This window comes from Zootoca vivipara, chromosome 3 (genome assembly GCF_965207765.1).
Source record: "Zootoca vivipara chromosome 3, rZooViv2.hap1.1, whole genome shotgun sequence".
Taxonomy (NCBI): domain Eukaryota; kingdom Metazoa; phylum Chordata; class Lepidosauria; order Squamata; family Lacertidae; genus Zootoca; species Zootoca vivipara.
This window is the reverse complement of record NC_142586.1, coordinates 108,362,005-108,382,472: the sequence shown is the minus strand read 5'-3', so window position 1 is coordinate 108,382,472 and position 20,468 is coordinate 108,362,005. Positions and strand designations below refer to the sequence as shown.

The 20,468-nt window shown below is 46.7% G+C and overlaps 1 protein-coding gene across 5 annotated transcripts in view; it reads right to left on the bottom strand.

Moving 5' to 3' along the window:
* SPTBN1 (spectrin beta, non-erythrocytic 1) overlaps nt 1-20,468 on the bottom strand; it is a 209,266-nt gene that overhangs the window by 19,874 nt on the left and 168,924 nt on the right. For 4 of the 5 annotated variants that reach the window (XM_035110961.3, XM_035110965.3, XM_035110962.3 and 1 more), the window contains 9 exons: nt 19,315-19,593; nt 13,090-13,220; nt 9,286-9,490; nt 7,814-8,188; nt 6,800-7,044; nt 5,858-5,996; nt 4,786-4,870; nt 3,393-3,589; nt 2,335-2,438 (listed from right to left, as the gene is read on the bottom strand). In XM_035110961.3, coding sequence (XP_034966852.2) covers nt 2,335-2,438; nt 3,393-3,589; nt 4,786-4,870; nt 5,858-5,996; nt 6,800-7,044; nt 7,814-8,188; nt 9,286-9,490; nt 13,090-13,220; nt 19,315-19,593 — 1,760 coding nt within the window. Of the gene's footprint in view, nt 1-2,330; nt 2,439-3,392; nt 3,590-4,785; nt 4,871-5,857; nt 5,997-6,799; nt 7,045-7,813; nt 8,189-9,285; nt 9,491-13,089; nt 13,221-19,314; nt 19,594-20,468 lie in introns of those variants that run through there. The other variant, XM_088667420.1, reaches the window with a different exon arrangement.

Here is a 20,468-nt window from a genome sequence, read left to right as displayed (position 1 = left end):
AAAATGGAAAGTGAGGGAGGTCCCTAGCAAGGAGGACTGGCAACTCAAGATGATAAAATATGCAGTTAGCAGGTCTAACAAGTAGAATAAGAGAGCAAGAAAAACAGGTATTGAAAGAGGAGTGGACAGTTTTTGTAGAGTATATTGAAAACAATTGTGCACAGTTGAAAACTCTGGCAGTATTAAAGCAAATTCAACAGTATAATACACATTGAAGTGATGAAAGATGGGGAAATAGAATTAGATGGATATAACAAAATATGCAGAAATCACCATTATGAAAATACCCTACCCACTGAAGGAGGCCACAATTATCTGGCCAAAGAGCTGGTTCTGCTTGTTGCCTAAGGCAGTGTTTCTCAACCTTTTTTGGGCCACGGCACACTTGTTCTATGAAAAAAAATCCCGCGGCACACCAACTCTGTGCCGCCCTATATTTAGTTTAGTTTGGAGGGGAGACGTAATCATTACACACACAGGTGCAAAAAGTGCATGGTGTAAAAGTTGGAGTTTAATGGCAAAAGACTGTTGAGGGGTTCCTTTGCGGGTCTGTTCTGCATTATGTCCTTGGCGAAGCCACTCGCCGCCTTCTCCCCGTGCGCGCAGCCCCGGCGGCGGAGTTTCTGCAGCGGAAGGGAACAAACGACGGACCGACCTCCGATCGGTCCCTGTCTGTGTGGGCTGGGGCTTCTTGGTGAGGCTCCCTTTTGAGGCTCCCACATGCGGCTCCGGAGCCGCGGGTTGCCAACCCCTGGGCTAGCAAGAAGAGCACCTCACCTTCTGCAGGACTCCTTGCCGAAGAGGCCGCTCACTCCCGCGCCGACCAAAAAACTCCCGGGCGCCGCCAGCAAGAGGAGCGAGAGCGAGACAAACAGCCGCGGTGGTGGCTGTTGAGAGCTGCGCTCGCCCCGCCCCCGTCGTGACCCGGCCGGCTTCCTTTCCGGCGGGTCAGCGCCCCTAATGGCGGCCGCCAGTCACGTGACAGGGCAGCAAATCGCCCTTCTCGTCGCCAGCGTCTCCCGGCACACCAACCAGCGTCCCGCGGCACAGTACTGTGCCGCGGAACAGCGGTTGAGAAACGCTGGCCTAAGGATATATAATGAGGGCATCTGGCGTTCCACAAGCAGGGAGCCACCAATGAAAAGGCCCGTTCCCATGTTGCCACAATCCAGACCTTATGTGGAGGGAGGGCATATGGCATGTGGGTTGTGCCCATAAACCATAACAGTGTTGATAGGTTATAGTTATGTTTCTCAAACGTGGGTCCTCAGCTGTTATTGGACTACAACTCCCATCATGCCTAGCTAGCAGGTCAGGGATGATGGGAGATGTAGTCCAAAAACATCTGGGGGCTGAGAAACACTGTAGCTGATTGGACATAAGCCTGGCCAGAAGCCAACGCTAGACAAATCAACTTGTGCGCAAGCTGATTCCCTCCTCTGCATCTCCCATCCTGGCTGTACGGCCAAATGAACCACGACCTGCAAGCCAAGAGGAAAACTTCCAGGGCTCACAAGCCTTGGCTCTGAACTCACATGCAAAGCTAGGAAACTACATATGCTCTTCATTTTCAGTTTCCTGCTTTAGAGCAGGCGTGCGGAGCCTCAGACCCAGGGGCTGAATATGGCCTCTATACCTGGCCTGCCAAACTCTCCCCTCACTGCCCCCTGCATTGTACCCTGAGTATTTTTTTCGTGGCTGGAACATGTCCTTGAACTCCAAGAATACCTGGGGTGGAGGATAGAGAGGTCTGTGTGAGCGTGTGTTTCCTTGCCCACTTTTGCCTCTGGCCCTTGGAAGATTGCAACAGAGGAAATAAAAAAAAAGACTTCTGATACCTTCTCTGGACTACCCAATGTTGCCGCTTACCAGTGCCGGATTTACATATAAGCTAAACAAGCTATAGCTTAGGGCCCCACTCTCTTAGGCCCCCCCAAAAAATTTAGAGGAAAAAAACACTGGATGTACATTTCCAAAATATAAGATAAAAAAACCAAATAAAATAAAACCTGCAAACAGCAACAGAGTTTTGTGTTGCGTAGGCTCCTATGATGTAAGTCATGGGCCCCGCCTGCTAGCCTGCTCCCTAAAATATCACTGGTTTGCTCATTTCAATATGTAGGGTACCTACATTTGGCATGGACTGGTTGCATGGCAACATGTGCAAATGGCTTTAGATACCTAATAGGTCCATAAATGACCATATAGCATATATTCAACACAAAAAAACAGTGACAATTTGTTGTTGATAAAGGACAGCTGGGCATATAAAGGGCCCCATTGCCTTCAGTAGCTTAGGGCCTCATCAAGTCTAAATCCGGCCCTGCCACTTACCATTGCTGAGACTCTTCTCCGGTCTTGGGGCTTGGCTCCGGAGAAGGAGGCTGCCTCTTCCTCTCTTCCTCTTCTTGCTGTCGACGTACTTCCAACAATTCCAACTGGGGAGCAGAGAATAAACAGTGCAACTTTAGGGGTCCCTCCGTTCTCAGAAACATTGGCTATCTTAGTTCCTTGTTAGCTTCCTCAACATGCCACTCCTGCAAGAACCTGATTAGCTGTTGGATTGGATTGGCTCAGGGGGGGGGGGAGTTGAACTATCCCCCCCCTGCCCCCAGAAAACAGGAAATCATTCAGTTTACTTCTACCAGAATCAAAATTTACCTGTATAACAACAACAACAACAACAACAATACAGTGGTACCTCGTAAGACGAATGCCCTGCAAGACGAATTTTTCGCAAGATGAATGCTTCTTGCGATCTGATGGTGACTCACAAGACTAATTCATTTTGCGAAAAATTCGTCTTGCGAATCACGGTTTCCCATAGGAATGCATTGAAATTTTATTAATGCGTTCCTATGGGCAAAAAAAGAAATTTCAATGCATTCCTATGGGAAACCGCAATGTGCAAGACGAATTTTTCGCAAAATGAATTGACTCGCGGAACGAATTAAATTTGTCTTGCGAGGTACCACTGTAATAATTTATTATTTATTCTGGGTGGCTTCCAACAAAATATTAAAATACTATAGTCTGTTAAACATTAAAAGCTTCCCTAAACAGGGCTGCCTTCATGTGTCTTCTAGAAGTCTGGTAGTTGTTTTTCTCTTTGACATCTGGTGGGAGGGCGTTCCACAGGGCAGGTGCCACTACCGAGAAGGCCCTCTGCCTGGTTCCCTGTAACTTGGCTTCTCGTAGCGAGGGAACCGCCAGGAGGCTCTCGGCGCTGGCCCTCAGTGTCCGGGCAGAATGATGGGGGTGGAGACGCTCCTTCAGGTATACTGGACCGAGGCCTCTGTAATGTATTAGCTCTGTGACTCCCAGTAACTGGAGCTAGAACAAAGCCATCATGCGTGCGCGCACGCATCCCTGGAATGGCTCCCGCGACTCACCGTAGTAAGTCTTTCAAGCGCCGAAAATCTCTCGTCCCAAGTTGCAGCGGACTTTTCGAACGCTTCGTGCCTCTTGATAAGCTTCTCCACTTCGTCCACGCTTTGCCCGATCTCGCGGCTTGACAGGTACGGCTCCTGCCCCAGCAGCCAGGCTTCGGCGACGCTGGCGTCCCTTGAAAACTGGTGCACTTCCAAAACTAAGTGAAAGGCAGAAACGTCAGGTACTCAGGGCCGGCAAGCACTGTGCAATGATAGGCCTAGCCTCTTAAGGCAGGCACTCTCTTAAAGACCTTTCTCCTAGCTCTTGGGGGGCCCTGTTTCATCAGGGCGGTACTAAACCAATCCTTTGAGAATGTCCTAAAGCAGGGGTGGCCAACTCCCAAGAGACTGTGATCTACTCACAGAGTTAAAACTGGGAGTGATCTACCCCCTTTTGGGGAGTTCAGGTCAAAGCTGTTGAGTTTTTTTAAGGAAGGGAAGCCCTGTTTTTTGGGGTTTAGGTCAAACTTGTTGAGCTTCTTTTAGGAGGGAAGGAGGCCCATTTTTGTTTCGGGCTTCAGGTCATAGTTCAGCTTTTTTTAGGGAGGAGGAAAATTTTGGGTGAGCTTTTTTTAGGGGTGCCAGTGATCTAGCAGTGATCTACCACAGACATCCAGTGATCTACTGGTAGATCACAATCTACCTGTTGGACATGCCTGTCCTAAAGAGTCATCAATATATTTTCACCCAGGGACATGCCCATGGTGGACAAAGGAAGCAAGAAATCATCAATGATCTGTCCTTCACCCTAAGGTCCCATGTTGCGTTGAATGGACACTCCATGTATCTAGACCAGGGGTGGAGAACCTATAGCTCTCAATTTATTGTTGGGTACCCAACAACCCTTGACCAGTGGACAGTCTGGCTGGGGCTGATGGGAGCTGGAATTCATCACCATACGGAGGGTGCTGGCTTTCAACTTTTTCCTACTCCTCCAACACTCAAGTTAGCACTCTATGGCTTCTGAGCATGCCCACACCCCACCCCACACACTGGCTGTTTTGGGTTCTTTCCTCTTACAGTTCTCCCCCTTGGTTGTATCTCTGCAAGCCTTTGGGTTCCCTTAACCCTACTGATACGCCCCTTTGTTTCAGTCTCCCATTCTGTATGATGATGATTGTTGTTGTTTATTAATTTATATACTGCTTAATTGCAAAGGTGGCTTTTAAGTGGCTGGCTTTGTGCTTCCCATATGTCTTCGGTGTTCACATCGCCAGCTTTGCAACAATGGCAAATGCATACACTCCTGGCCGTATATTTAAAAATGCTGACAAAACTCAGGAAAGACTGCTAGCTTAAAAATACTGCACGAGATCTCATTGCTCTAATAAGACATACAAAGGGAGGGTCTTACTCAGTCTCAGCCACTCCCATCTGTCTTCCCATTTGTCAATCATTTCTTTTCTCTTCTCTGTGAGCTGCAATAGCTTTTCCTTGATCTGGAAGGAAAAAAAGAATGGAACGTTATCAATGTACTACAGGCTTCTTCTTCTTCTTTTTCTGTCTTATATTTGACTTTAACAGAGCTGCACCTGGCATCTGGGAGCAAGTTAGGAAAAGCAGGCTCTGTGTTTCACATCCAGACTTCTTGCTTGTCACTGGTGGACAGTGTCCACTGGGTCTGGCAGGGGAGGGGGCTTGTTGGGAGGGTGGGGGTGGGGAAACAACATGAGCCCTGGTTTGGGATGATGTGACAATAGACTCTGGTTTGTTTTGTCTGTGGAAGAGAAGGAGGGGAGGAGCACAATAAGAATGCTTCAGTAGCGTGTATGAGCAGAGTTGGTGTGTAAATTGATTAGATAAGATAAGATGGGACAGAGCTCTAGTTACAGGTAGGTAGCCGTGTTGGTCTGAGTCAAAGCAAAATAAAAAAAGTCCTTCAGTAGCACCTTAAAGACCAACTTGGTTTTTATTTTGGTATGAGCTTTCGTGTGCATGCACACTTCTTCAGATACTGAAGAAGTATCTGAAGAAGTGTGCATGCACACGAGAGCTCAAACCAAAATAAAAACCAAGTTGGTCTTTAAGGTGCTACTGAAGGAAAAAAATTTTTTTTTGATGGGACAGAGCGATAGAGATAGAAACGGTAGGATTAATTAGATAGAATAAAATAGTATAGGTATGACATATTAGATAGGACAGTACACAATAGCTAGGATGGAGTAATAAAAAGGGATCGATTATATTAGGAAGTCAGGATACAGATTAGATTGATGGGATAGGATAAATTAGATCAATGAAATAGGATACATTAGATCACCAGGATAGATAGAGTCTATTCAGTAGGGTCAACAGAAGGGAATGCTTTGGTGAAGTCAAGATACATAACAAAACCTAGATTCAATTAATATAGATGGTCCTTAGGTCTGAAACGGTGATCCTTACCCACCACTCCTGCATAGTTGCAGAGAGCAAGCACACTGTACCTCTTCTGACGCATAGTGTTTCCTCGCCAGCAACGATTTGCCCAGCTCAATGCAAGTCGTAAAGCTGTCGTTACGGGCATCTATTTCTGCTTTGATTCCCTGGTGATTGTTCATCAGCAATTCTACGGAGGAAACATCCCTGAAACAAAACGTCGCTGGTTCAGAAAGCCACACACTCGGTTTATTAAATGCTTTTGCGGTCCACGGCTAACAGAAACTGAAACCTAGTTCTCACTGAGGCAGTAAGCCTGTGATCCTCAGTTGTGCCACCTCCACCCGTAGGTGGGGCTCATAACCATTTTACAGACAGGAAGACTGAGGTGGAGAGTTAGCAGCCAAGTGTGTTGCTGGCTGAGAACGGATCGGAACTCAAGCCTCCTGAGTCCAGTTCAGTCCCAACATTATGCTTCAAGAATGCTTGGTAGGCCTCACCAGCAACAGCCACACGGACGCAGCGAGAGGCCTAGCACGAAACATTTGGCTTGTTGTTCCATATTACCAGTGCCGGATTTACATATAAGCTAAACAAGCTATAGCTTAGGGCCCCACTCTCTTGGCCCCCCCCCCCAAAAATGTAAAGAAAAAACACCTGGATGTACATTTCCAAAATATAAGATAAAAAACAAATAAAACAAAAACTTCATACAGCAACAGTGTTTTGTGTTGTGTAGGCTCCTATGATGTAAGTAATGGGCCCCCCCTTCTAGCCTGCTCCCTAAGATATCACTGGTTTGCTCATTTCTATATAAAGGGTGCCTACATTCTGCATGTGCAAATGGCTTTAGATACCGATTAGGCCCATAAATTACCATATAGCATATATTCAACACAAAAAAACAGTGGCAATTGGTTGTTGACAAAGGACAGCTGGACATATAAAGGGCCCCATTACCTTCAGTAGCTTAGGGCCTCATCAAACCTACATCCGGCCCTGCACATTACCTAGGCTTCTCTTGGGCTTCGATCTGACGAATGACATCCTCCATCCAAAGCATGAGGTCTCGGACCATGCTGAAGAAGCGGAATTTGTCCCCGGTGTCTACTAGCCTGACCCTGCGTCCCTCGCAGGCATCGAGCAAGGTCTTCCACGCTTCCAAAACCTCATTTTCACGCCTTTGGATATCGTCGGCCTTGTCTCCAGCATAAGCAGACTGGAGGCGGGCGGCATCTTCTTGCAGTTGCCTTACCTGGCGAGGGAAGAAAGAGGAACCCCCATCAACCAACGCGATTGTTGGAAGGCCTGCCATGGAATTACAGCCAGGGCTGCATCTAGGCTGCAAAACCTGGGAGATGAGCAATGCTGCAGGGTTGTGGCAGTGGGTACAGAATTCAGCTCCCTGACCACCATGGCTTCTTATTTCAAAACAAGAACCAAACGCCAAGTTCCTGGCCCTTATGACTGCGAAGATAAGCTTCAAGACATATGGGCTACCAAAACCAGCCCAAGTCATTTTACTGCCTGAGGCAAAGGACAAGATGGCACTAGCCCAATTCCACGTACGGAAGCCAATCAGATTGACTAATGAATCTTACCTGAACACAGGAACAGAGGGCGACAAACCAGCTTAGGTGGCACATACGCACAGCTGTTCCCTCCAACACCTTACCACCACTACCCAACTCCCAGCATCTGCCATCCGAAGCACTGTCTCATTCTCCCTAACAGCAGGGGCGGCCTCCTCTCTGCCAAGCTCCACAAGGGCAGCACTGAGACTACGGGGGAGGAAGCTGGTGGTCCCCCTTAGCTAATTGTAAGAAGGCAGGTAGGTAGGAGTAGCTAAAAGTAGATTGAGGTTGGTAGGCAGCCATGGGGGACCACCCTAGAAGACCAGAAAACAAAGGAGAGCTGCTGGCAACCCATATAAAATGCACAATCTTCTTTCTTGACCACCTGAAACCACGCAGATCCCCTGCATTAAGGGGGCTGTGCTAAAAATACTGTCTCAGCATGCACACCTGTGTCCCTAAGGCCTGAATGTCGTGTTCGAACGTTGTATGCATCCTCTGCAAGGTTTCCACCGTGTTCTGGTCCCTCCCAAGCTCCTCAGGCAGCTTCTTGTGTTTGTCCTGTATCCGGCCAAAGATCTCCTTGGCATCATGGTAAAATTTGTGCAGTTCATAAGAGGCGGCGAGGATCTGCGTTCTCGTGTCGATGAGTTCCAGGAGGTCAGCCCAGGCCTCGTTGAGACCGTCCTTCCACTCAGCAATGGTGGCGGCATCAGAATGTCCGGAGTTGATGAGCTCATCAGCCATGTGGTTGACGGTGTCCACACGCTCCTGCCCAATGTTGCCGGTGTCCCGGGCAAATTCGCGGAATCGCTCTTGCAACATCTGGAAAGAGAGAGGCCATTAAGGAAACGGGCTCCAAATCAAGTGGAAGGCCACTTTTCAGCTTGCTCAGGTGACCATACATTAGAGCATCAGTAATGTTCGAAAAGAGACTGACATCAGCAACACGGGACTGTACCATATGTGGAATATATGCATGTTAGTGTCTATGTGTATGTATGTGCATGCGTCTATGTGAATGATGTACACCTGTTTACCTGAAGGAGCATCTCCACACCCATTGTCCAGCCCAGACACTGAGGTCCAGCTCTGAGGGCCATCTGGCAGTTCCTTCACTGTGAGAAGTGAGGTTACAGGGAGCCTGGCAAAAGGCCTTCTTGGTAGCTGCACCTGCCCTGTGGAATGCCCTCCCGTCAGATGTCAAAGAGCTAAATAATTACATGGCCTTTCATGGACATCTGAAGGCAGCCCTGTATCAGAAAGCTTTCAATAGCTGATGTTTTGCTGTGTTCCTTTATATTCTGTCGGAAGCTGGCCAGAGTGGCTGGAGTAACCCAGTCAGATGGGCAGGGTACAAGTAATAAATTGTTGTTATTATTTACACATGCATATTATCAAGACTATTCCCATTGCCTGTCAGATTGCGACACTTTGTACAATTTAACGGCAAGGGTCAAAGAAATTGCTTCTCACACCACAAAAGGCCTTTTTTTGCTCCCCGTACAAGTACTGGGTAAAATGACCTAGCTCCAAGGAGCTTAAAGTGCTGTGCGTGGTCCCTGCCACCATTTTGTCCTCATAACAACTTTCTGTGGTAGGTTCGGCTGAGTGTTGGTTAGTGGCCAAATATCAGTCATGGCTAAATGGGGATTTGAACCTTGATCTCCCAGGTCCAAGTCCAACACTCTTAACCACACCAGCTCTTGTGTGTGTGTGTGTGTGTGTGTGTGTGTGTGGAACAGTGTGGAATACAAGTTTTGGTTTTCATTTCTTGCTCTTTGGACAACTGGCCTTTCCAACCATGGATGTTACCTGTAGACTGCCTTGCATACTAACGAAATACGGGGGGGGGGGGGGACGAAATAACTGCAAATTGTGGAAAGCTGAAAAAAATGGGAAGAGTCATCTGATCATCTTACTGTCACATGTTCGTAATCCTGTCCCAGCTCGTGGGACCCGGCCACCACTTCCCTTTCGGCAATCCACTGCTCCAAGTCATCCACTTCGCGGTTCAACTGGAATAGCCTGTGTCTCTCATCTAGCTTGCCTCTCCTCTCCTCGGCGAGGTCTTTCAGGCCTGCGTACAGCTTGTCTACTTTGGACTGCCGCATGCTAATGCGCTCACTGAGGGGAAGACAAGGGAATGTGTGAGAAGAGAGTCAAATTCATCCACTAAAAATAAAAATAAAATTTTATTTGGAGGCACAGTTCCTCTTTCTACTACAAAAGTGCCACGGGCACTGGGCACAAAATTAGGGTTGCCATGTTTCAAACAGTGAAAATCTGGACAGAAAGCTTGTTGAGCTTCCCCTCCCCGCCCAAAGTTGTTGAGCTTCTTTGGCAAATTTGCAAAAAAAGAGGAAGTTTTTGAGGGAAATCGCCAATACGGGTTTCTATACGCCCGGATATCCCCTGGCATTTTAGTGCCTTCCGCTCAGACGCTACTTCTGACGGCAGTATTCCGGTTAAGTCTTGCAAATTCCGGATGTATGGTAACCCGACACAAAATGGCCACTGCCAGGATGTGGCATAATACAAAATGGCTGCCGCACTGTAAAGAATAGAAAAAGGGACAGGGATGGGCCCCCAGCCCCTGCCATACACAGACAGAAGCTCTTTGCCCCTCTCATCTGCTCAGAATGGATGGGAGGGTGAATGTCCAATTTGGGCAACGAGTGAAATGTACAAGGAAGGAGAGGCTGAGCCAGTACAAACAGAAACTGAGCAGGAAGAATGGAGAGTCTCTCGTGCCCTGTGGATATTTTGAGGGGATATTTGAGGGGCCGACCTTTCAGAGGTGCCGTTTGTGGTACTGGCAGGTACCCTGGAACCTGGGGGGGGGGCCCACTGGTGACTCCAGGGAGATGCCTAACTGCTGAATGACTAAATGTATTGTTTATTTGCTTTAGAGATAAAGGTGGTTACTCATTTGGCTCACTGATTTCAGGTACATGATCCTAAGATATACGGTGAAATTGCTTACAATTTGAATTTTTCTTATTTATGTGGTGTGTTTGCTTATCAGTTAAGAAACAAAAATGTTTTCTCATGCAGGCACATTTAAACTATATTCTCAAAGAAACATGCAAACTATATTTCCTAATTCCCAGAGCCCTAACCCTTTCTGCTTTTTAGTGGTTTTACTAAAAGACAGGTGGATTTTATTTGGGGATGGGATGTTACTAAAAACATTTTGCTTTATTATTATTTTTACATTGTAACGGTAACATAAGAGCACGAGCAGCATTGTTAGGCTTTTTCTGTTTGTCAATTTCTTTGGGATGATTTGGATTTTTAGTGGCATGGTTATAATAGGTATTTTTCTGCATGTGCTCACACATTCATAGCTGCCAAGTCTCCCGTTTTACCCGGGAAATTCCCATTTTTCCAGCTGTTCCTAGCTGAAAAAACGGATTTTTTTGTTTTCCCCCGGTTTATTCTGGCGCGGCGGCCATTTTGGAACTGGGTGGAACATGCTCAGAAGCGACTTTTGATGCTGCTCTGCCCAGTTCCAAAATGGCTGCAGTGTGACTTCTGGCGCGGTGGCCATTTTGGAACTGGGCAAAGCAGCATCAAAAGTCACTTCTGAGCATGTTCCGCCCAGTTCCAAAATGGCGGCAGCGCTACTTCCGGTCTGCTATTTCCGGCCTGGTCCCTTATTTCTCTGACAGCAACTTGGCAGGTATGCACATTTCACATCCTGTTGATTCCCCCGAAGCCAAACAGACATCCAGAATTAATTGTAAATAATAATTATCACACCTTATTGGACTTGGCTCTTGCACCCGAGATGGGGATCTTCAGGCCTGGGGGCCAAATGTGGTCCCTTGTCTCTCTGTCTAGCCATTGGGACTCTTACCAGTCCATGCCCCCGATACCGCAAGCCACAGCCCTTTCCTAGCCCTGCTCTGCAGCAGCCTTAACTGCTTTTGCCTAGCTGGAATATGTCCTTCATCTTAGACAATGCTTATTGCTTGCCTGGACGGAGAAATGTCTGTGTGGAAAAAGCTCTGCCTTTTGCATGGCCAGAATATAGCCTACTGCATGGGCCTAAGAGTAAAATCCATTGCTCTGCCCATTTCTCCTTCTGGCCCCACCCATGTGCCATGCGGCCCCTGAAACATTACTTATGATGGAATGTGGCCCTCATTCCGCAAAAGGTCCCCCTGCCCTGCCTTCCACCTTTCCAGTTATTGATGCAATCTGCCAGTGCTGCCTGCTGCCATATTTGGGAAGCTGGCGGCTCAGTAAATTGGTTGCAGGGGTCAAATCTGGCCTGTGGGAAACATCGGCCTATTGCCCCCAATCTAGCTCATCGATTGTAGTGGAGCTAGGATGCCGGAACAAAGTTCACAAAATCTGACAGTTTCCAGTTTTGTTTGTTTTAAAAAGACAAGCCTGGGAGATGTGCGCTAAGATACTTTCCAGACCTGACAGTCTGATTCTACGACTTTTTCCCATGGCCCAGAGGAAAAGGCTCAGATGTCCAGGATTTCCGCCAGCGATGAGTGCTATTGATAAACAGATCATCCACATCACTGGAAAGGCTTCTTCCGCAGCCTGAGTGTGTTTAAATTTCCAAAGGAAGCCAATGCAATTTTGATCGATGCATCGCTTAATTTCCTGTCCAGTGAACGACAATTTAGGAGCACATGCAAGTTGGCAAATCATTTCTGGATCCATACAGAACAGGACAGAGGAGAAACTAACCCTCTCCATGAACCCTTTTCCTCCCAGTTTTCTCTGCCCAGTTTATGCTGAATTCCAGCATCAGATGTCAAATATATGTACTCATGAATTATTTACCATTTCCTTTGTCGGACTGCATTTGGTGTTTTTTTTTCATTTGGCGCGCCCTGCCTCCAGTTTCCTTTTTCAGGGGACAATCGTCTCATCTTGGACTTCTGATTACCTTTGTCTGTTTTATATATATGCCTCCATCTTACCCTTCTTTGGAACCTCCCTGCAGGTCAGTGGAAAGCGTGCAAGCGATACTCTGGATTCTACCTTCGTTCCTTTTCTCTTTTTAATATGCGTTTCTTTATTCCTATTGGAATTTGTAACCCACCTGAAAGGATTCATTGGAGGCTAAAAGGGGTACTAAATGTAAAAAGCACAGCAAAAAAAGCATCTAAAAATATAAAAACACTCTTTGGGCGTCATTTATTTGCAGGCAAGATAGGGAATGTTAAATATTTATCTGGGTGGTATGTTCCTATTGGCAACTCTGTTGCTCAGGTTCAATAGTATTTCTCCCAGTAGTCTGACAGAAGCCTGGCACTACCGGATAACTGATCAGATTAAAGGTTTAAGCTAAACACAGTTTCCCATGATGTCCAAACTTGAGGAACTGGTTTGTTTAAACTATGGTTACTGAGAGCATACCTTGGCTCCAGATCCAACTTTGTTCTGGAACCATAGCATAGGCAAACCATGGTTTCCTGAGAACAAACATCATGGGAAACTGGGGTTAGTTTAAAAGTAGAAGCTGAAGCTTTCAGTTCTCTGGTGTGCAAACGCAGCATTATTCACATAGTGGAGCACCATTGCTCCTAGTTATGTGTTTACTGGGCCATAGTCTAAGCTTACCATTTGTTTGTTGGTTAGCCAGGGTGAGGAGTGCAGAAAGGAAACTACGCTTGATGGACTTAAATCCAGCATGGCAGTTCTTAAAATTCCTTGGGGAAATGGCAAACTACAAATATAAAAACAGCAACAGTCACCTCTCTGGATGATTGTCTGCCACCAAAGTCCTGCTCGTCTTGGATAGCTGGTGCACTGTCTCAGCATAGTCTTCTACGGCCTGCTCCAAAATCTGGTGTTTCTTCAACATGGAAACTGCACTTTGTTCATCCTAAAGTGGAGAGAGAGAACAGCGTCATTTTCTTTGCATGGCACCATGGTGGAGGGAGTCATCTTGGTGTGCGTAAATAGGGAGGTCTTCACCTAACAAACCCCGTCAGGAGAAGCTTCTGCTTGCAGAATGGGGCTTCCCCCCTTCTGCACCCCCCAAATTGGTTCGGGTGTGTGTGTCAGAGAACCCCCCAGAACAGGAACTGAGGGGAGGGGGGAATTGTTCTGCCTGGCAAGCTGAAATGCTTGCACAGACAGAATGTTTGTAATAGCCTGAAACCACACTCCATCCACAATGCATATTATAATGCATATTTTAAATTACTTTTTTTATTTATACTTGGGCTTTTTGGGGGGTCGACTTTTTTAAAGCTTCTGTCTTTGATTTTAAGGCACCGATCGTTTTAATGAGACAAAGTCGCAGGAGGCGTTCACTAACATGCACAGACGCAGGGCTGCCCCTCCGTCATGCTACTGTCTGCTCCCAACTCAGTAATATCCAGAGGCAGACCCACACCAAGATAAGAGGGGGCGGAAAGAGGGCTGAAGTGCACTAGGGTCCAGGAGCAGCTCGGGGGGGGGGGGGCGCGCAAGAGTATAATAATACAATATAAATTTATTATTTCGGTCACAGACCAGTTGCAGCTCACATACAATACCAGGGAAGTCATAAAACACGATAGGGATGCATTTGAATTTGCAATTGGGTATAACAGGGACAATACAGATATAGCAGCAGTTAAAAATATAGAAGTTAAATCTTAATCACTAAAATATAACCTAAAATTGTCATTTGTAATTTTGACAGATATATTGCTCCCATTCTCTTTTATTGCTGGGTGTTTATTCATCTCACTCACGTGACACTGCAGTTCCACATCCCAGATTCATTGGCCGGGGGTGGGGGGGCGGCAGAGTGAAGATGCAAAAATAGCCTCCTGGCAGCAGCATCAGTGCCACTTACTGGGAGATGCCGTGGCGAGGTCAGGGTGGCACAGATCCACCAGCAGAGCCAGTCTGGCACTCTAACTGGTATCTCTTTGCAGTCCTGACCATGCCTCTGCCAAGCTCCCCCCACCTTCTGGTAAACAGGAGCAACGCTGCCACCAGGAGGTTATTGCAATGCAGCGCAACCTTTGAGCAGCACTCTGGGCTTGACAGGTGGCATATGTGCCAAAAGGCTGGGCCACCTACTAACTGCCATAAATTACTTAAAGAGGGAAGAACATGAGAAGAGTTCTGCTGTACCAGGACAAACATCATCTAACATCAAACATCATCTAACATCCTCAGCATCAGGGGTTTCAAATCAGGCTACAAGCCCCCTTTCCTGACTTTAGGAAGTTTGAAAAAGAGGGGCATCTATCCAAACGAAATGGCTGGAAGCTCCAGAAAGATACAAGCCACTGAAAAAAAAGCAAACACAAGGAAACGGATCCAAGTCAAAAGACAAGTTGTGAATTGGCTGGCTAGGATTTATAAAACAGAATCAGATAAGGGTTGGAAGTGTAAAGAAGTGGAGGGAATGTTCCTCCACATGTGGTGGACATGTAAAAAGGTAAAAGGGTATTGGGAAATGATTTATAATGAATTGGGGGGAAATGTTCGAAACTACTTTCTCCCCCAAAGCCTTTTTTGTTGGGGATAACCCAGACTAAAAATTCCCAGGTGTCAGAAAAGGTTATTTATGTATGCAACTACTGCTTCCCGTGTTTTGTTAGCCCCAAAATGGAAAGTGAGTGAGGTCTCAGAGTATTGACAACTTATGAATATGAGCAACTTGCAGATTTAACATATAGAATAAGAGAGCAAGAACAACATACATTTAAAGAAGACTGGAAAACATTTATTGAATATGTGGAATATAATTGTACACAGTTGAAAATGCTGGCAGCATTAAGATAAATTCAACAGAGTCAATTTTTTTGATGGATGTAAAAGTGGGAAATTGATTTGAATGGTTATAGTAAAATATGCAGGGATGTAGGATATGTAAAATGAACCATGGAAAGAGAAGAAGGGAACTCATTAGGTATTTTAATGTTTGTAAAATGTTTACTTGAAATTGTAAGATGGAAAATTTAATACTGTACAGAGAGACAGGTTGTGAATTAGCTGATAGTGCCAGGTCAGGTCGCAATTATAATATATAACCAAGGCAAGTCAACGTGAACCAAGTAGAGGAATTAAAATACAGTCGTACCTTAGAAGTCAAACGGAATCTGTTCCAGAAGTCCGTTCAACTTCCAAAACGTTTGGAAACCAAAGCACGGCTTCCGATTGGCTGCAGGAAGCTGCTGCAGCCAATCAGAAGCCGTGGAAGCCCAGTCGGACGTTCAGGTTCCAAAGAACGTTCACAAACTGGAACAATCACTTCCGGGTTTGTGGCGTTCGGGAGCCAAAACGTCCGAGTACCAAAGTGTTCGGCAACCAAGGTACGACTGCATCAACAAACCTGGGATATTTTGTTTGTTTGTTTGCAAAAAGTGTTCACAAACTAGGGCTGGGGGAAAAGGGCCTTCTTGCTCCACCTTAACAAAAACTTGAGAATCCACATCATATAAAGCATATAAGAGAAGGGCAGCAAAGGAAGAAGATGGGGCTTGATTTCTCTTAAGTGGTTCAATCAAGTTCTAAAACTGACTTCAGCAAGCACGCACTGAGAAGCACAAGAGTTTTGGGGAACAAATGACAGGTATCTGCTGGCTCACTCCAGCTACCCTGTGCAGTCGCACTGTTTTGCTGTAGCTGTATTTTGTAAACTCACAGAACCTTGACATGTTCTGACTGGGTCTGGGTGGCAGTTATTGCTGGATATCTCTGTGTCGTTAAACATAAATGAAGCCAGACTTTCCACAGGAAGGGGGGGGGGCACAAAGAGAGAGAAATAGAAATGTAGAAAAATGGAACCTTTTAATCAAAGCAGCAAAAATAGAAACAGGCACTGACTACTGGAAGATGGATTCTGGGCTAAATGATGCTTATAACTGCACCAAGGCATTAAACTTCTCCATCAGTCAAATGATTTATAGAACCTGAAAGTGATTTCTGCTGGGCAATAACTGTTATTCATTTATCTCAGTCTACCTCTGCCACTCTCTGGGGAGAATTTCATAAAAACGTATGGGGCCAATTGGCGTTGGGCGGTAGAAGAATAGAATTGCAGAGCTGGAAGGGACCCCAATGGTCATCTAGTCCAACCTCATGCGATGCAGGAAACTCAGCTAAATCATCCACGACAGATGGCCATCCAACCTCTGCTTACAAACCTCCAAGGAAGGAGAACTTCCCAGAGGGAGACCGTTCCACCAACAGTGGACAGCTCTTACTGTTGGGAAGTTTTCCCTGGTGTTTACTCAAGTCCTACCTTCCAGAGCTGGAGAAAACAAGCCTGCTTCATCTTCCATGTGACAGCTCTTGACATATTTGAAGATACCAGTTCAGCCAGTTTCAAACCAATTTAGTTGCAACAGTTCTTGATTAAGGGCCGACTCAAGAACTGGATGAACGAAACCCAAAGGGGTAACATGAACGTGTGAATGGGCTGCCGCAGATATAACACCAAATTCACACCACCTCCTGACACAGTGCTTTCCAATGGAGATAGTCCACAGAATCCTAGAAGCTTAGGATGCTGCCTATACTGAGTGGACCATTGGTCTATCTAGCGCACCATTGATCAACACTGACTGACAGCAGCTCTCCACAGTTTCAGGGAGGGTTCTTTACCCCATCCGTACCTGGAGATGCTGGGGATTGAACCTGGCACCTTCTGCATTCAACGCAGATGTTCTACCACTGAGCCATGGCCCATTCAAGCTGCTGGTAATGAAGGGGTGGCTCACACGAAGGAAGAGCTGGCTCCAGTGTTAGAAATTGAGATATGAAAGCTAGGAGCTAAATGGCACCTTAAACCTAGGGTACAACAATAGAACGTCTAGGCGCACTTTTTGATAACAAGAATACAAAGCTGAAAACAAATGAAACTGCAGCTAAAATCTTATGTTCCTTTTTCACATGGTCCAGTCCTCCCACTGCCCACCTCCACCCCCAATATTCTTAAGAGGGTCTTTTCGCCAGTCTCCATAGAGTAGCTGGAAGTGGGGAGGCAGAAAATGGTCCTCCCTTTCCTTCCACTCCGCAGTTTTAATCTGAAATCTTAGGCACAGTGCTGTGCCCAGAACTCATAAATGGCTTGCGCTAATGAAATTCCTTGTCGCAAAACACGCCTAGAGCAATGGACGTTTCGAACGCTCGCTGGCTCATACCCGGTCAGATGAAGTTTCAATTTACCTCAGCATTGTCTTACTCTGAGGTGAAGAGGACTTTCCTGTCACCTGTGACCTCCACCTGCTGGAGAGGACAGGGACCAAACCTGGGATTTTCTGCATGCAAAGGATGCGCTAGGTACAGGCGACTCCTCACATAAACAGAGGTTACGTTTCCAGGTACCGCGCATGTGAGTAAAATCCCGTATAGTAGGGAACACCATCTAAAAAGCCTGTAAACACCTTCTAAACCTCTAGACCCCCTTGAAAAACCCAGCAGCACTCATTAGCCATTTCCCCTTCTCTTTTCACACCACTTTTACAGTTTTTGAGATCATATGCGAGCTGTCTTTGCCATTTTCACACCTTTTCGCTGTTTAAATAAAATTATTTATTTCCCAGTGCCACACATACGGTAGATGAGGTCACGTGTGAGTCAAATGTGACTTAAGTGGGGAGTTGCCTGCATACCCGTTGAGTTTTCCTGCACTAGATTGCTGTACACTTGATGACTGAGGTAACTGAACCAACTCCACCCCAAGGCACTGTGTTTGAGATGGTATGTTGTGTTTGTGGTGTCACATAACCCAATCATACATGCAAGTATACCTGAAGGAGCGTCTCTACCCCCATCGTTCAGCCTGGACACTGAGGTCCAGCTCCAAGGGCCTTCTGGTGGTTCCCTCCCTGCGAGAAGTGAGGTTACAGGGAACCAGGCAGAGGGCCTTTTCGGTAGTGGCACCCACCCTTTGGTACACCCTCCCATCAGATGTCAAGGAAATAAACTTGACTTTTAGAAGGTATTTGAAGGCAGCCCTGTTTAGGGAAATTTTTAATGTTTGATCTTTTATCATGTTTTTAGTATTATGTTGGAAGCTGCCCAGATTATTATTATTAATCATCAGGGGGACTCCCTACAGGGAGCCTCCCCCCGTCATCCTGACCAGCACTTCACCCAGTGATAGCACAAGCAGCGAGTCAGGAGGAGGGAATGAGGAATGGACATAGCTGCCAAGTTATCCCTTTTTTTCAGGGATTTTCCATTATGCTGAATAGGCTTCCTCGCGAGAAAAGGGAAAACTTGGCAGCTATGGGAATGGAGTGGTATGGTTCAGTGAGACATCCAAGCCCTGACAATGCTCTGGGGAACAGAGCGGGCAGGAAGGGCTCAGAGACACGTCAGAGCCTTGGCACCGCTCTGGTTGAGGGACAGCGGATGGGGGGGCTCAGCGAGATGTCAGAGCCCAGGCACCGCCCCAGCCAGCAAGAAGGGAGACCTCTCCTTCCGGCGCCCAAATTAAGGTGCGCACTTACACATAGGGCTAAGGGCCGGCGTTTCGGGGTGCCCAGGCTTTTATGCTGGCCCCGAAGCAGAAGGAAGCCATTGCCGGGTTCTGAAAGTGACTAGGTGGTCATGTTTTCTGCTATCTCTGCACTGTAAATAGTATGCACAATAAAACTCTTAAAGACAGCACGGACTGGAGCGTCTTTACTCAAGAGTAGCCGCAACAACCCCCTGACAATTATTATTATTATTATTAGAGAGAGCATGGTTGGAATGTGTGCTTCTAATAAGTGTACGGAAATCAGTTTGACAGTACATGCCTATGTTGAACCAGTCCTAAGGACCATTGGGGCCCACAGCTCTATGGAGGGTATACGGGATATTTGGCAACAAAATTGCACCACCCCTCATAAAATGGCAGTTCCCAGAGTCCTTCGAAGCCATGCCAATTAGCCTGGTTTCTAAACTGGCATAAACCGATACGTGCGGATGTCTTCCTGGTGCCCATAGGACACGTCTACTGTACATGGATGCCAACTTACCTTGGCCTTCTCTTCTGACATCATGTAGAGTTCCTGTTCGCTCATCCAGGCTTCGGCCTCCGCGGCGTCAAAGTAGTACTGCTGGGCTTTGTGGGACTCTTCAAGGCGCTTATGGCGTTTCTCCGTCTCCTCTATCAGGAGGCTCCACAGCTGCTGCAAGTCTGCGAGCCGCTGCTGGATTGCTTCGGCGTTAAGGCTGCTGTCTGTAATTATGTTTTGGCTCCTCTCGAAAACGTCGTCGATGCGAGGCTGGTGCCCCTGGATTTCCTTCTGAAGTGTCTAGTGTGGGAAATTCAACACTCGGATTGGAAATAGCTCACAGAACAAACACTTTGAAAAGAAAGACAACGGGGAAGTCATCCAGGAGGGCAGACTCCCATTTGGGAATCTGAGAGAAAGCGAGAGCACAAAACGTCCTGACGGTACCTGTGCTTCCATCAGTCATTTTGGCCCAAATTTCAGCGGGCTAAAGGACTCATTACTACTACGGGGAAGGCAACTAGATGACAACTCGAAGGCCTTTGGGCCTTTATGTTACACTCGCCACAGAGACTGGTATCTCCAGGGAGACTTTCGCATCTTACAGTGTTATCATTTAATACAGGGTTTCCCAACTTTGGCTCCCCAGCTGTTTTTGGACTACAATTCCCATCATCCCTGACTACTGGTCCTGCTGGCCAGGGATGATGGGAATTGTAGTCCAAAAAACAACAAGATGGAGACCCCAGGTTGGGAAACTCTGATTTATTACAGCACAAGATGTGTGTTGGGACCACAGACTTGTTATTTACATTTGCACACTGTCTTTCCACATAAATGGTGCCAAGGTGCCATCCCTTGAGTTTTAGCACCCACTGTCCATGGCAATAGAGTCTGCGTGCAGGAGAACCCAATGACAAGCGTAATCTATAGGGCAGGTTGCTTTAATCAGATCTCTTTACCCTGGCCTTTTGACACCTTAAATGTATGTTTTTAGGACCCACCCTACTCCTGTGACTTTAATGTGTTTTAACTGTTTTTAATTCTGAATTTTATATTGTTGTCACCAGCCCTGGGACCTGTTGGGGAGGGGTGGGTAATACACTTGATCACCATCTTCCATCCTGGAGGGACGTTAGGAAGAGAGGATTGCCATTGATGTCTTAGGTGAGATG